This window comes from Brienomyrus brachyistius, unplaced genomic scaffold (assembly GCF_023856365.1).
Source record: "Brienomyrus brachyistius isolate T26 unplaced genomic scaffold, BBRACH_0.4 scaffold39, whole genome shotgun sequence".
Lineage (NCBI taxonomy): Eukaryota > Metazoa > Chordata > Actinopteri > Osteoglossiformes > Mormyridae > Brienomyrus > Brienomyrus brachyistius.
Window position 1 is genome coordinate 1,527,339 of NW_026042314.1, and position 16,863 is coordinate 1,544,201.

Consider the following 16,863-nt stretch of genomic DNA (forward strand, 5'->3'; position numbering starts at 1 on the left):
TAACTGCGTGTTGTTGCTGAAATACATCACACAGACGTCGGGGGAATGTCGAATCATCAGAATATGTAAGATTTATACATTTGGTTAAGTTGAATGCATTTGCTGTTGAATGCAATTCCTATCACATTAACAATTACTGGTTGAAAAATGAATTGCTGTTAGTGTCTTAAATCATACTGCTGTAAAAGTAAAATTTACAACAGAAATCAATATGCTTAGAATATGGGTTAAGATGGAAAATAATTTTTCCATCCCAATCCCAATCATGTTAATGCAAATTTACAGCAGTGTGGATTCTCAGAAAAAAAGGTACTCTGACATAAAGATCAGCAATACAGTGCAAATAACATTTAATTTAACATTTATACAAAAAAAGGACAGGGCATTTCGATGATAAAATCTGTAGTGAACAATAAGTCGCATCAAAACAAAACCTGGTATTCGGTCATGCTACCTTAAGGTTAAACATTACTTTGTGCAAAGTTCCTTGTTCTGAAATAAATACTTTCTGCAATAGCACATCCAACCATATTCACACAGTCTTTATCGTTATTTATTTATTCAGCCGTTTTTTTCTTACTGCCAGCATCTCATAAAAAGGGTCAGTGCTCACAGCAGCAGTGATGCTCTGTATCCACTTGTCCTTCTCCTCAGGGGTTGGCGCAGAGATGCGGTACACCACATGATTGCCCTCTACCAGGCGGCCGTCCGCCTCCGTTTTGCAGGCTTTCATCAGCTGTCTGCTGTTGTTAGGGATGTACAGTTCAAAGCAGTTAGGCTTCCTGAGATCCTTCACCTCACGGATGCTCAGATTCTCCAGCGGAATGATCACCCTGGGTTTCTTATCCGTAGTATGTTTAAAGTAGTAAAGGCAGTTATCCATCAGGATGAACCACCGCCTTTTCCATGTTTTCACCCGTCCTCCTCCCAGTTTGAAGAGCCAACCCTCTCTGTCAGGGTTGAAGAAGGCATTGTTCCCATTGTCTTCAGGAATCTTGAATGGCTCATTCTTTATGCTCTTATAAAGATTTCGGAGGAGATCATCTGGCAGGTTGCCTCCATCATTGATTCCTCGATTCATGGAGATGAACCTGTCCACACTGGGCTTGTCTCACACATTTGGATTATGAAGGCTAGTGTTTAGCATGATTATGGAAAATGAAAGTACATAGCAGGTGTCAATGTTTTGGAAGACTCCAGGATTACATTGACAGTACCTCTGCGTAAAGGCCTCCATCATCCTGTCAATCTTTTGTGCTTCTTCTGGCAGACGGAAACTCCAGAGGAACTGCCTGAGAGCCTGTACCAGGTTGAACCCTGCGAATTCATGAAGCCCAAGAAATGTTTGGAGGACTTGGATATTGAAGTCGTCTCTCTCACCCAGGTAATCCCCAATGGCTGTTTTGTTCAGCCCCTCTCCCTTGTATAGGAGCTGGGCGATGTCCTCAGACGTGTGCCGGAGAAGATTGTTTTGTACCATGAACAGGATACCCTTCTTAGGGTCCATGTTGAATTTCTTTCTTCCCATGGCGACATGCCTATTCTTTTCTAAGATTTGGCAGCGTTTGGTGCTGGATTCAAGGCCCTTTACTTCCATGAGGGCCTCTCTCAGCGTCTCCCGCAGCCTCTGGATCTCCAGCAGAAGGGCTCCTCTCCTCAGCCGGATGTCCTCAAGTTCAGAGTGCTTCTCTGGACTCAGGTCCATGGAGACTGCAGCAGACAGGAAAAGGAGATCGTCAGCAGGTGTGGAGCTCAGCAGGTTGGCCATCTCTGCCAGTTTGGTTGTTGGTTCAACTCCCATGGCAGAGTAATCGTAACATTGTTAAGCCCTTGAGCAAGTCCCTTAGACCCAAGTGCTCTGACCCCAAACTCTCCTCACTTCGGACAAAAGCATATGCTGAATATATGTAATCCCAAAGGGCAGTTACAGAAGACCCCAGGACCGGAGTAACGTGGGAAGCAATTACTGATGCCTGGAAGCTTTGGGGCATGCAAATAAACTGCATCCAAAGGCAAATGGCTAATAAAGAATGCTCTGAATGCCAGGCATTCGTCCAGCAGTGAGATTGTAGAGATAATGAATAAAGATAGAAAGTGTGAATAAAGATAAAACATTTTGATTGTATTTGCGAAGCGATGCTGGATGTGCTGAGCTCGCCGGGAAGGTCATGTGGTCCGCATTCCCTCCCCATGCACACGTGATCAGCTCAATCACACCGAAATTGTCGGTTTGCTGCCCTTCAGGGAAACAATCTAAAGGGTGTTACGGGAAAAGTAATCGATGCAAGAGCCAATGATGTTCTCCTGGTGCCTACCCGTGTTTATGTTATCGTTACTGACACAAACAATGATGAACAATAATAAGCATTTATAAGCCATGATGACCGCACCATTTACGTGGAGTTGCACTAACGTCTGTTTTTATAGCTAACCAGCAAGTCAATCACACATACATAACTTACACACAAGTCAAAGCAACAAGGGGGCTAGTGAAGACGTAAACCAAAGAAAACCAAGCGGGGAGACAGCAAGCCAAACTGAGGTCGCGGGGGGGACCGGAGCCTGTCCTTGGAACAACAGGCGTAGGCAGGAACCAACCCTGGGCAGGAGTCAACACTCTGCAGGGCGCAAACACTCACAACTCAGATTTGCCAATTAACCTACCCTGCGCACTTTTGGACTGTGGGAGGAAACCGGAGCCCCTGCTGGAAGTCTTTCCCCATTCACCAGATTATATTGCCAGAAGACTGAAAATTAGATATCAAATACTAGAGTGACATAAAAACAAAAAACAAGTTTGCTTGTAATGAGACGCAAAACAGAAGATTATCTCTTTTTATATTTTGAGAAAACATTTTAACATTTATCCAACCGGTCAAATGGTTTAATACTTCATACAGCAGCATTTCTAAACTCATTCCTCAGCCCACCAGACAGCTCCACGTTTTTGCTCTGTCCCAGATCCCTGCATGCATGAACCAAACAGTCACCTTTTACTGCTGTGCTGAGAGTTTGGACAGAGCAAAACTGTGGATCTTTGCAGTGGGGTCCAAGGACTGGGTTGAGAAACCCTGGCATAGAGGAGACTAGAGTGAGAGCCAAGAAAAAAAGTGATTAGAGAGGAAGGTAAAATGCTTCCATTAGCATGGCAAATAAGCTGCAAGTACAGACCCTGTGCTTCCATTACAAACAAAAAGCCTGTATGACCCTCCTAAACACACAAGTCAGATTAACTTAACAAGGGGAAATAAGCATAAAACTTGACAAAGACTAGACTATGAAAAGGGAAGGTGAACATCATACTTACACAAACTTCTGCTAAAGCAAATGGACAAACCCCTTTTAACTGAATCAAGTTACTTTAAAAAATTAATAATTCAAAAATAAATCAATAAAAATTAAGAAAAACACAATCATGCTTTGAACTAATACTGCAGTCAGTCCTAAATGTTCCCATGACATTCTTTTTGTCACGATGCACACTCGGTACATACTGGTTGAAAACCATTTATAATCCTTCATGTACCAGTCTATAATGGAGCACCCCAACCTGGGCCGCCCATCCAACATGGCAGATTTCTGCCCCCTGGCCCCGGAGACTAACAGACCAACCTCTGGAAACAGGAAACCAGGGGGACATGGGCCGCTGACTGGATGGGCGACTCCAGAATGAGGTGAAGCAGAAGTTAGACTCCACAGTAGAGGACCGAGGAATGTAGACCAAAACCAGGGAACCTGAAGTGGCAAGAACACAAACCAGGACAGACATATAAAACCAAAGCAAACGCATCAGTGGCACAGCCCACCAGCTTGTGAAAGATGGCTACCTGGCATCATGAATCCCTTAATCAAAAACCTTTGTGATGGCAACTTTGCCACCCAGGACTGATCCCTTCTAAAGACCTCAAGTTTCAATGCAAGGTTTCCGAAATGTGACTGCTGTGGTATTGTTCCAGGCAGGGAAAACAACTTAGGAGAAAATTTACGTGCATGTTGGGTGTTTGTGGTACTGTTGGGCTGAGGGGGTAATTGAGTGACTATTAACCTTTGAAATCCAATTATATTATTTAAACAGGTTAGTAGTTAGACAGTGTGATTTAGATGAGGATAAGGATGTTTTATTGTCATTACAAAATGTGTTCTACATGAAGGGAACAAAATGAGGCACTCAGATCCGGTGTATTAGCAATAATAAAATAGAAATAAAATCGAAAGAACAATACAATGAATAATATGGCAACAATTAAAATAAAATAGAATAAAGACATTAAGATAAATTCCATTAGGAGAATTTAACCATGGATGTAAAGTGAGCAGGTGTGAGTGTAGCAGAGATTACTGAGGTCTGTGTGTAATAAAGTATATGTGACACTGGCTGAGGAAGCAGCAACGTGTGTGTGTGCAAAGTCACAGTAATAACCTGCAGCACTGAGGGATCTATTGCAGCGAAGGCCTGACATGTAACACTGGTGATGAATAGCAGTGTTAGATATAGGTATAGTGAGGTACTTATAATTATAGTAGGTGTAGGATCAAGGCCTGGATTAGATTTACATACAGGGCAAATCTAGGTTACACATACACACACAGGTTACATATAAATTTAAATTTAGGGGCAGTGTGTAGCTCGGTGGGCTTTAAGGAAACACAGACTACACATAGAACAGCAATGACTGAGCTGGGGAACGCAGTGATGGCAGGCATATTTATACACAGCACACTAATCAGCAACAAAACAGGGGTACAGGGTTAGGATGGAGAACTATAATGGGATACAGGAGAATTAGGAGGGTTACAAAGGGCCAGCAGCGCCCTCTGCTGGCATGAGTGGGAGGAGACATGAAAAAATAAGAGATTACAGATCATGACAGGAGCACCAAGCACAGCAACAGTGGGGTTATGCTCAATTATCACACCACATATATGAGAAAACATTATGAAAAACTGTTCCCAAAAAATGTTCAAACATCAGCATGACCGAAACATACGACTGGTTGGATCTAGGCTACACTGGCACTGACAGCAGAGTGTAACAAATTACCAGCTACGACACATATCTGATGATTCAGAAGAAAGACAAGTTGAAGAAACAAAGTGGTTAATTGACTATTGTATAATAATCAAATCATTTCATAATCATGTAATACATAATATGTCATGATGGGAAGAGGGACAATCCAAGAGCAGCCTTGTGGGTTTTATTGCTGAACCAAAAGACATGAATAGAACCCAAGAGGAGGAGGAGAACGCAAATAGGAGGGAGGGAGAGAGGAATAAGCAGGAGGAGTCGGGGAGAACCTACTAACACGGGGAGCAGAGAGGGGTCCTCCTCCTTTTTGGGTGAAACTAATTGCTTGTGACATGGTAAGAGGCAACTTCTTTCTTGAGAGAATTTCTTTAAAGGGCAAGACAACAAAAGCTGTAAATCTAACAGGAAAAAATAGCCTTTGTAGAATTCTATGTGAAGACCCTCTGGGCCAGGCGCCCTGCCGCTCTGCATTGTTTTCTTTGCATGTACAACTTTGTACTCCATAATTTTAATATTTTATCACGAAGCCTGAAGAGCAATATGAACTATATCATGCTTTAAGTAAATTGTCTCATCCTTTATTAGATTTAAACACAAACACAATCCACAGTAAACTGTACTTACAGCCTTCATCCTGCTCTTCAGTCTCTGAGGTGCTGCATCTAAATGGGGACTCGTCAAAAAGCCAAGTGGAGCTGTCATGAATGAAGGCCTTATTGAAGCTTCCCCTGCCTGACAGCAGGTTAGTCTCTCATTTGACTAAAGTATATTTAACTTCTACAGAACTTTGCATGCTCATCTAGGATGGAGAATTTCTGCTGCTGAGCGCATTTTGACCTTGAGGAGCAACTGGCTCTCATCCAATGCAACAGTGAGTTAGAGGAGCAAGTTAATACGCCTTTTAGGGAGAAGGTGTGTACGCCACTAGCCGGGAGGGGGGAGAATGAAGAGCAGAGAGGTCGAGAGAGCTGGGTGACCGTAGGTCGTAGACGCAGGAAAGGGCGTACACACGTTGCAGAGGCGGCATCACCTGAGGTGACTGTGTCGAACAGGTTTCAGGTTCTTCCAGCTTTAGAGCCGGAACGGACTGGGGAGGCAGGTGGGCCCTTGGGCACTGAGGAGCCCCCTCCCCCCAGGAAGAGGGAGGTTGTGGTAGTGGGGGATTCCATTATTAGGGGAGTAGACAGTTATGTGTGCACGCGTGATAGAGGGTCCCGTACGGTGTCTTGCCTGCCTGGGGTCCAGGTAGGAGACCTTCCAGATCGTGTGGATAAGCTTTTGGCCCCAGCTGGGGGGGATCCAGTTGTCGTGGTGCATGTTGGCACCAACGACATAGGCAAGGGTAGAAGGGCTGTTCTGCAGGATAAATTTATAGAAGTCGCCAATAAGCTTAGAAGCAGAACGTCCATGGTGGTATTCTCCGAAATACTCCCCGTGCCACGTGCAAGTCAGGCTAAGTTAGCTGAGATAAGGAAATTAAATGTGTGGCTAAAAGGATGGTGTAGGAAAGAGGGGTTTAGGTTTATGGGGCATTGGAGGACCTTCTGGAACAGGTGGGACCTGTTCAAGCCGGATGGGTTGCACCTGAACCAGAGGGGAACCAGTGTATTGGGGAGGCGTATGTGTAGAGTAGTTGAGGAATGTTTAAACTAGGGACTGGGGGGGCAGGGAGGTTAGTTAACTATGTCAGTGGGGGGAAACGGAAAGCCATAAATAATCATATTGTAAGTGGGCACCGTAATAGGCCTACCCTTTGTTGTCTGTATTTAAACGCCAGGAGTATTAGGAATAAAATTCATGATTTAGAGGCTTTTATCTCATCGGACTCTTATGATATTATAGGAATAACTGAAACGTGGTTGAGTGAAAAGAATGGACAAGAATATAATATGGATGGTTACACGTTGTTCCGTAAGTATCGTATAGGAAAAAAGGGAGGTGGTGTTGCAGTATATGTAAAGGAAAACTTGCAGGCAAGGGAACTTACTGATATAAATAAAACTACGGAAGCAATATGGGTAAAATTAGATGCTAAAAACTCAAATAGCCTAATTGTCGGTGTTTGTTACAGAACACCTAATATAGCTGCTGAGGAAAGCAGATTGTTATACAGTGATATTAGGACTATGAGGAATAAAAATGATGTGGTAGTTATGGGTGATTTTAATCTACCAGGAATGCAGTGGGACATTGTCACTGGCTCTTCAGAAAATGAACTGGAGATGGTGGAATTAGTACAGGATTGTTTTTTTACTCAGTTTGTTAACACCCCTACCAGGGGAGATGCCATTCTTGATCTTGTTCTCTCTAATAACCAGGACAGGATTGGTAAATTAGACGTTTTAGAACCACTTGACAGTAGCGATCATAACATGGTCAAATTTGAGGTTAAGTTTAGTGTTCGAAGAGCTAAGTCCAAATCAAAAATATATAATGTTAGGAAGGCTGACTTTAAGTGTATGAGACTAAAACTAGAAACTGTGAACTGGATGGAGTTAAATAACAAAACTGTTGAAGAGGCCTGGGAATTTTTTAAAAGCACATTATTGCAAGTGCAAGAGGACTTCATACCTGTTTCCAGCAAGAATAAATCTAGGAAATTGAAACCTAGGTGGTTTACTAGGGAAATAAAGTATAAAGTAAGGAGGAAAAGGGCTTTGTTCCAGCAATGGAAAATAACTGATGATGACAGAATTAAGCAGGAATATCTAAGTCTACAGGCTGAGTTAAAAAATGATATTAGACGAGCTAAAAGAAATGTCGAAAGGATGGTTGCATTGGAAGCTAAGGATGACGTTAAAAGTTTCTTCCAGTATTTTAACTCTAAAAGAGCTCTAAAACCTGAAATTACTAATCTGCAGGATAGTAAGGGTCTTATAATAGTAAATGACATTGATATAGTAAATTAGTTCAATGATAGTTTTGCACGGGTATTCACTGTTGAGGACCTTAGTAATTTACCAGTTATTACCCATCCAGCATTGTCTATAGCTAATATATATATAACTGAAGCAGATGTTTTGCAAAGCCTAGCTAAGCTCAAAATAAATAAATCACAGGGCCCTGATGGCATCTTACCTATAGTGTTAAAAGAGATGAGGGATATTATTTGCCGACCCTTAACTTTACTGTTTCAAAAATCCTTATCTGAAGGTGTGGTACCTTCTGATTGGAAGCACGCCTTCATAACGCCTATTTTCAAAAAAGGGGATAGAAGTAATTTGTCTAACTATAGGCCAATCAGTCTAACTTGTATAACTGGTAAAGTTATGGAGGCTATAATCAAAGAGAAAATGGTAGATTACCTGGACTCCAATAACATTTTGCGGGATAGCCAGCATGGATTTAGGAGAGGTAGATCCTGTTTAACAAATCTGTTGGAGTTTTTTGAGGAAGCTACTCAGGAAGTTGATGATAAGAAGGCCTATGATGTCATCTACTTAGATTTCCAAAAGGCTTTTGATGTTGTCCCCCACAAGAGGCTCCTACTTAAACTCAAAGCGACAGGTATTTTAGGTACCGTAGCGACCTGGATTGATAACTGGTTAACAGATAGGAAACAGCGAGTAGTTATAAGAGGCACAATGTCACAGTGGGCTTGCGTTCATAGTGGGGTACCGCAGGGTTCGATTTTAGGACCACTATTGTTCCTAATTTACATAAATGATATGGATACCAATATATACAGTAAACTGGTGAAATTTGCAGATGACACCAAGGTGGGTGGTGTAGCAGATACTGAATTAGTGGCTCAGCAGCTACAGCGGGATCTTGATTTAATTAGTGACTGGGCCGATACCTGGCAGATGAAATTTAACATCGATAAATGTAAGGTACTCCATCTAGGGAGCAGAAATATAAAGTACAGGTATTTCATGGGTGTCACTGAAATAAAGGTAGCTGATCATGAGAAAGACCTTGGTGTGTATGTTAATGCTTCCATGTCCCATTCTCGCCAGTGTGGGGAAGCAATAAAAAAGGCCAATAGGATGTTGGGGTATATCTCCAGGTATGTGGAGTTTAAGTCAAGGGAGGTAATGCTAAGATTATACAATTCCTTGGTGAGACCTCACCTAGAATATTGTGTGCAGGTTTGGTCACCATATCTTAAAAAGGACATTGTGGCCTTAGAAAAGGTGCAGCGTAGGGCCACAAAAATGATGCCTGGTCTTAGAGGAATGTCATACGAGGAACGGTTACTTGAGCTAAATCTGTTCAGTCTCAAGCAAAGGAGACTGAGGGGGGACATGATCCAGGTATATAAGATTCTAACAGGTTTGGATGCTGTTCAACCAAATAGTTACTTCAGCATTAGTTTAAATACACGAACTCGTGGCCATAGGTGGAAATTAGCGGGAGAACATTTCAAGCTGGATTTAAGGAAGCACTTCTTTACACAGCGTGTAGTCAGAGTATGGAATAGCCTTCCTGATAATGTAGTGCAAGCTGAATCCTTGGGTTCCTTTAAATCAGAGCTAGATAAGATTTTAACGACTCTGAGCTATTAGTTTAGTTCTCCCCAAGCGAGCTTGATGGGCCGAATGGCCTCCTCTTATGGAAGATTATAAGCACAAAAATTCAAATGGCAATTCATTTTGCAATTGTCAATTCAATATTCAACCAGAGCATGCATTTGTCATTTCAATATTTAATCTGTGCATGTAATTTGAAAATATATTTTGCAATCGGCAATTCAATGTGCAAAGTGCCTATGAAATCCTTAATTAATTTCATAATGTTTTGAATAAAAAATAGAATGACAATTCACTGAATTGCATTTCGTTTTGCCATGGGCTTTTTGCCTCTTTATTCAAATGGAAATTCATTTGGCAATTGTCAATTTAATATTCAATCAGAGCATGCATTTGTCATTTCAATATTTAATCTGTGCATGTAATTTGAAAATACATTCTGCAATCGGCATTTCAATGTGCAAAGTGCTTATGAAATCCTTAATTCATTTAAAAATATTTTGAATAACAAATAGAATAACAAATCACTGAATTGCATTTCGTATTACCATGGGCTTTTTGCCTCTTTATTCAAATGGCAATGGCGTCCCCGGGAATTGCATTGCATGTTCGGGAGAAAACTCAATTTGCAATTCCCAACTGTCAGACCGCTCATCAAGGTGGACCTTCATTAACGACGTCACTTCCTTGTTTAGGGCCTCGCTAGCATTCAACGGATTTGTTCGTTTAGTTAGAATGAGTAATGGCGGCAGAAGAGCTTGCAGTAAATATTTCTGCCTTAGCAGATGACATGGAAATTAATCGGGTATCAGCAGTAGATGCGTTTGATAGGTTGTTTGTGTTGTCACATAGGGTAACCAACTGCGTGACTTGATGTAACGCCTGAGCTACATTAGTTTGCACCCTTCTCGTATCAAGTCCAGTTAAGATTGTAAGTTCCTCTACCCTCTGTGACAACACAAACAACCTATCAAACGCATCTACTGCTGATACCCGATTAATCGTCGTTAATGAAGGTCCACCTTGATGCACTAAGACTAACTAACATCAATGACAGACCAGAAATTAAGGCAAGACATGGACTGAAATAGATGAGATTGGGCGAAAATAAGTGGACACAGCTGGGCAAGATCAGGGAAGCACACGTGGGTAATCAGGGGGCGTGGCACACACGAGGATCGTACGAGCCGGGCATGACAGCACCACCATGCCGCCCCTGAAGTAGTACACTCTTACTTAATTTATTAATTAACCAGAAAGTGTTAGTTATATACTGATCCCACGTTCGTTCATTCTTAATCATAACAGTTACTGTATTTGTTCATCATTTGTACTTGAGTAGTTACTGAGTTATTACTGAGTAATGTGTATTTGAACAATATAAAATATAATAATATATGTGCTATAAATCAACAAACCATTGTCCTTTCCTTTTATCCACTGCAGGGCTGCAGGAAGCAGCATACAGAGGAAATGCCTTGGGTGGGATGGTAGCCCAGATCAGGGCTCACATACTGGCTCACATGTGGGCAATGAAGAAGTAGTACTTCACGTGTACGGGAGAAAAACAGCAGCCAGAGGAATCCTATGCAATCTCAGTGAAAATAAACTCCCCAGACCCAGGACTGGGGCAGGAATTGCAGGATTCTCCTCTAGCATTTTTTTGGCATACTGTATTTATTGCTATTATCCTTGGTACATGTTTATATTTGCCAATAATTGAAATTGAAATAAACATGATTATTATTCAACCATCCTCGTACCGCATATCCCAGGTAGCATAGGACACAATGGTATACTTTTGGATGGGATGCCAGTCCATTGCAGTGAATGCACTCACTCACACACTGTGAGCAATTTAGAGATGACAGTCTATTATTATTAGGATACCTATAGTTTTTAGTAGTTTTCACTATTATTATGCTTTTTGCCATGGGAGTCTATGGCAGCCCATAGAGCTGATTGGCAACTTTTTTGAAATTTGGCACATCGATAGAGGTCAGTTCCAACTATTCATACCAAATTTGGGTTCAATCCATCCATCACTCTAGCGCCACACGCAGGCCAAATTTCAAGAAATGTTTTTGCCTTATTCTCTTTCTTATCATTGTATGATTATGCTATTTACTTTTAAATATTAGCATTACCTGTCTTGGTGACATCCCATAATACAGCTCTGATGACCTGATCACATATAAAACACTTCCCACGCAGCACATTATGCTTTATTATCTATTTATTATTCAAACATCAAACTTTGATGACGTCAATGTATATCCCTGACATAAATCACTGACGTGAAGCTATGGACATCATACTTAACTAGCTGACGTTTTAGTATTTTATATAGCATGATGGGTGCAGATCTAACTTAGTGTATAACTTAGTTTCGGCAGTGGTTTTGAAATATAGAGTCCATCGTCATGATCCCATAGTTAGCGGAAGCGAAAATAGTGTAATTAGTACAAGTACTAAAGAAATGTAATGTAATGTAATACCGAACAGCTTTCAAAAATGCGGTACCGCAATACCTTTTTCGCACCGGTATCCCGCGCAGCATCAGTCTGCCTGAGATATTTGATAAAGTGTGGATCTTCCTATACGTGCAGCACGAATAAATAAAAACCTCTGCTTTGTATACTTGACAAATCTGTGTGTGTCATCATACTCAAAACCGCGCCAAATAAGCCACGAAATTAACCATGAATTCTACCCTACTGTGGTACACAGCTTTGCTTCTTATGTTTCTTTCACACAAAAAGTTGCAGGTTGATGACAAAACGTGCTCGCGTCCGGACCAGTAAGTGCAACAGGGGGGCAGAACTGGGGAGGGGGGCGGGATGCGATCGTGCTCGGTTGCCGTATAAGGCAGCCGGGCCCAGTGTTGTACGCGCTTAGTCTAATTACAGGTTCTTGTGGGAAGCGTGTGTGATGTATAACCTTGTTCGTGTCAGGTTTTGGGCTGGTTGCGAGCGCGATCGCACGGGCAGGAAACAGGCAGGCAGAACACGGGGAAACTGGGATTTATTAGCACTAAAACTGGACGAAGCACGAACATCGACTAACTAACATCAATGACGGACCAGGAACGAAAGCAAGACATGGACTGAAATAGACAGGACTGGGCGAAAATAATCGGACACAGCTGGATACAAGGGGGAAGCATACGTGGATAATCAGGGGGGCGTGGCACACATTAGGATCGTACGAGCTGGGCGTGACAGTTCGACATACTGATCGCTATGTATCGCGATACAACAGTTTGAAATGTTACCAAAGTGTCATTTTATAATTCCCATATTAAACAAGTTACCGTGCATAGTGCTTTGGGGAGAGACAGATTCCAAGAGTGCAGTTCATTTCACGTGTCTTTAAGTCATTGTCTGATATTATCCAGGGCTGAATGTGTGATTCATGCTTACTACTATATTCTTGCTTTGCAGTTCTTACACAATTTTTTTTCTTATTTACTTCTAAAAGTAAATAAAAAACTTATAGAACTGTCATTATTATATAACAACTATACGTATTATGATGTTATTATTTAGTTATGTTGTTGCTTGGTTACATTTGATGCCTCCGCACGTGGGAAGCTACTGGTTTGAAAGACGCGGCTTCACTTGTTTTTCTGCACCAAGATGGCAAGGTACGTTGCATTTCTGCTCCCATTTTATCGTATAACTTATCTTATTATTTAGTATCTGTCTTTGTATGTACAGTGGTACCTCGACCCACGAACAGTCCTGATCACGAATAAATCGGGTTACGAACCAGATGTTCCAAAATGTTTTATACCGGTTGTCGAACCGTGTTTCGGGCCGCGAACACACAAACGTCCCGAAAAGGGTCCAATGAAAGCTCCCCAAAGAACCACCCGAAACGCGAAGAAATGTCCAGTATAATAATAAAAAAAAATCATATTTTCGAAATTACTGCATTTGACTGTTACTCAGTTTTTTAATGTTGATTGTTTAGTTTTTTGGGGGATGTTTTGTGGTTCTTTTCCGTTTTGGCGTCTTTCGAGCGACCAGCGTATGCTCAGTTTTAATGTTTTATTTAATTTAGCATTTGTTAGCATGTAAATGTAAATGTATGCTCTCAGTTATATGTGCACAGTCTGTCATAATTTGATTGTACGGTAGGGGGTGTTGAGTTGTACTGCGCGTGCTCGAAGTGTATATATGTATGTATAGAGTGACCTAAAGAGAAAGACGGCGATATGTCCTAGTTCATGGTGAATAACGTGTTGTGTGAACTTATTTTTCCATTTATAAATCCTCTATTATTGTTAGTCTTCTCCCGATTTTCTTACCGCTGCACCGACAGTTCGACGTGCCAACAGCATTATTTATTACAAGTAAGGTTATTTTAATTTAAGTCTATATTCTTGGTCGCGTTCTCCCCATGTCGTCGTGGGCTTTCCTCCGGGTACTTGCTAAATTGCCCGTAGGAGTGCATGTGTGAGTGAATGGTGTGTGAGTGTGCCCTGCAATGGGCTGGCCCCCCCATCCTCGATTTTTCCCTGCCTCGTGCCCATTGCTTCCGGGATAGGCAACCCAGTAGGATAAGCGGTTTGGAAAATGGATGGATGGATTCTTGGTCACAGAAAAATATTAAAAATTGAAGAAAATGCAGCGTTTCTGAAGTTTAAACATATTGAACATAATACATATTTACATTATTTGAAATGGGAAAATTGATTGAGGTCACGCACTTTTCAGGTCAGGAACTAAGTTCGTGAGCCGAGGTATGACTGTATATTGAAATATGTTTGTGTAAAATTCAGTATATTGTTTGGATTATATTTAAATTTTATGTGCAGGTTAGTTAGTGTCATATGCAGGGTTGCCAACCCTCACTCAAGATGTCTTGTAGTCAATCTGTTTTGTTCCATTATAAACCTAAAATTAGCTCCATCAAAAGTGTTGGGGTAGTCTGCAAACCCTCCAGACTATTTACAAGGTAGTAAGACTGTTACACATATGGAGATGAATGTGCAGACTTGTCTGGAATTGAGAATCTCACGCCAGCCAGCTGACCAAAGATAGCAGCTCTGCCTGTGCAGTAATGCGGTTGTTGATTGGGAAGGTGTGGGTCAGTGCAGAAGTGTAGTCCACATGTCAGGAGTGACTGACAGCTCCATTGCATTGCCTGTATGTTGTTTTTCCTCATTCAGAATCAGACGAATGGAGAAAGCTGTTTGCTGGAGCGACGACAGATACTGGGCAACTTGGGACAAGTGGGGAGAGGTGATTGACTGGGGAGATGAGAAAGAGCTGTGCTCCCCAGCAGAATCACCTTCTGACCAGACTGACAGTTCCACTGAGTCACATTCCCGAAGGCGAATTGCCAAGGCAGTTAGCTGGACGGATGATGCTTATTGGGCAGCCTGGGACAAGTGGGAAGAGATCATCTGCTGGGGTGATGAAGAGGAGTGCTCCCAAGTAACTCCACCCACTAGCCAGCTTGGGAGGGATAAGGGGATAGATGTACATGGGTTGGAGGCTTTTGTGATAAATAACAGGACAATCTCCATAAAGCCTGTAGACAACCATCAAGACAGTCTGGAGATAGGAGCTGTGCTGGTAGACCTCTGCCAGTTTGATCTCGAATATTTAGATCAAAGTAAATTTGATTTTGAAATTGTACAAGTACAAATTGGAGAAGTCAAAGTGGAGGAGACTAGAGAAAAGGCTTTTGAAAAAGCATTTGAATTGGAAATTGTGGATGTGGCAGTAGAAGTTATAAACAGTGAAATCCAGCTGAATGCTATAAATTTGGATATTGTTGAAACTAAGGTGGACAAATTATTATTGGAAGAACTGATCGTTGGCGATTTAGAAGCAGGCAATGTGAAGTTGTCAGTGTCAAATGGCAATGTGGTGAAGGTACCCTTAAGGTACCCTTCACCACAGAGGAACAGAAGGACCAGGCAACCTTAGACCATACTCTCTGGTGGTTGACTCGTGGCAACTGGACTTGTCTCTGAAAGTTAGAAACGTTTCGCTGCTCATCCAAGCAGCTTCTTCAGACTGAGGGAGGTAGTAAGTGTCCACATATTTATCCTCCTGGGTAAGTAGTCTAAGGGGGCTCGTTGAGTGAAACAAAGTGGGGGGGGGGAGTTGCGGGTAGATGTAACCATCACACCTTAGCAGTCCCTCCTACTCCAATAGAGTGGGTCGTTAAGGGTGGTCCACCTGGTGGAGGTGTGAATTGGGTCTGTTTTTTTCCTGGGAATTATTTTTGTTTTGGCAAATGATGAGGTTAAATTGGAGACAGGTTGTGCCTAATGCCTCTACCTCTGTTGAGTGAGGGGTTGTGCATTTGCACATGCAAAGCTGCTTGGACGAGCGGTGAAACGTTTCTACCTTTCAGAGAGGTACAATGTCTTTGGATGTCTTTTGTCTTATGCAGTCTGGGAGTTGACTGAATGCTGGGGCGGGGGTAGCTTTTCCTTTGTAGTGGGGTCCGGTGGGGCGCCTTGGGCTCTGTGGGGCCCGGTGGTGCTGCTGCTTTGGGCCCCGGTCTGGATGGGCCTGGGCCCCCCTCCCTGGATGGATTTCGGGGAACGGGGAGTGCCTATGGGGGTCAGCGGGGGAGCTGGCTCCGGGGGGGAGGTATTTTGCCCCCCCCCATTCCTTTCCTCCCCATCCCTAAATGCTTCCCTCCTCCCGCTCCATCACACCACCACACATGTAGGGCTTTGAGGTGTAGGTACGTTGCTGGGATGCAGGGTAGGTATTCCTCCTCTGTCCCCTCGCAACCACCTGTACCTCATTCATACACTACAACGTAGACACTCTCATTACTTACTCTCTCATGACACATACATTTAGGGCGTTGGGGATGGGCACACAGAATGGCATCCAGAGGGCGGTCTGTTCATTCAGCCTTACCTCTGGTGCCAGGGCCCACATCTCAATTTGAATCACACATAGACATTGAGGGCTCTGGGGAGAGGCCGAGCTAACACCAGCTGTTGGTCGGCAGGGGGTGGTTAGTGCCATGCCCTTCACCTGTTTTAAAAGCACTTTAGAACAACACACACCAACACCACATCTGAGCGGGCGAAGGGGGGCATGGGGTCTTTTCACACCCCCGTTCCCTGTTCCCCATTTGGGGCTGGTGGCCGAGAGGAAGAGCTGGCCGTCTGGTCGGGGTCTGGGCTGGTGGGCTTCTCGGCTACTGCGGGGTCCGGGGTGATCTTCTGGTCTCCTCGCCAGAGGAAAAATAGGGGTCCACATAGAGTATACATGGGGAGTGAGAGTATGTGTACAGCGTTCATTTCTGTGTGTCTAAATGTTGGGTGAATGTGTAAATATTTGTTTCTGTCTGCATGAGGGTGGGAACGTATGCTTGTAT

The 16,863-nt window shown here is 42.8% G+C and overlaps 1 protein-coding gene across 1 annotated transcript in view; it reads left to right on the forward strand.

Annotated features, from left to right (window-relative positions):
* The window catches only part of LOC125722505 (uncharacterized), a 107,748-nt gene extending 91,189 nt beyond the window's left edge, over nt 1–16,559 (forward strand). Inside the window, exon 2 of the mRNA XM_048998693.1 lies at nt 14,678–16,559. Coding sequence (XP_048854650.1) covers nt 14,678–15,443 — 766 coding nt within the window. The 3' untranslated portion in view covers nt 15,444–16,559. The remainder of the gene's footprint in view (nt 1–14,677) is intronic.
* The last annotated feature ends 304 nt before the right edge of the window (nt 16,560–16,863 follow it).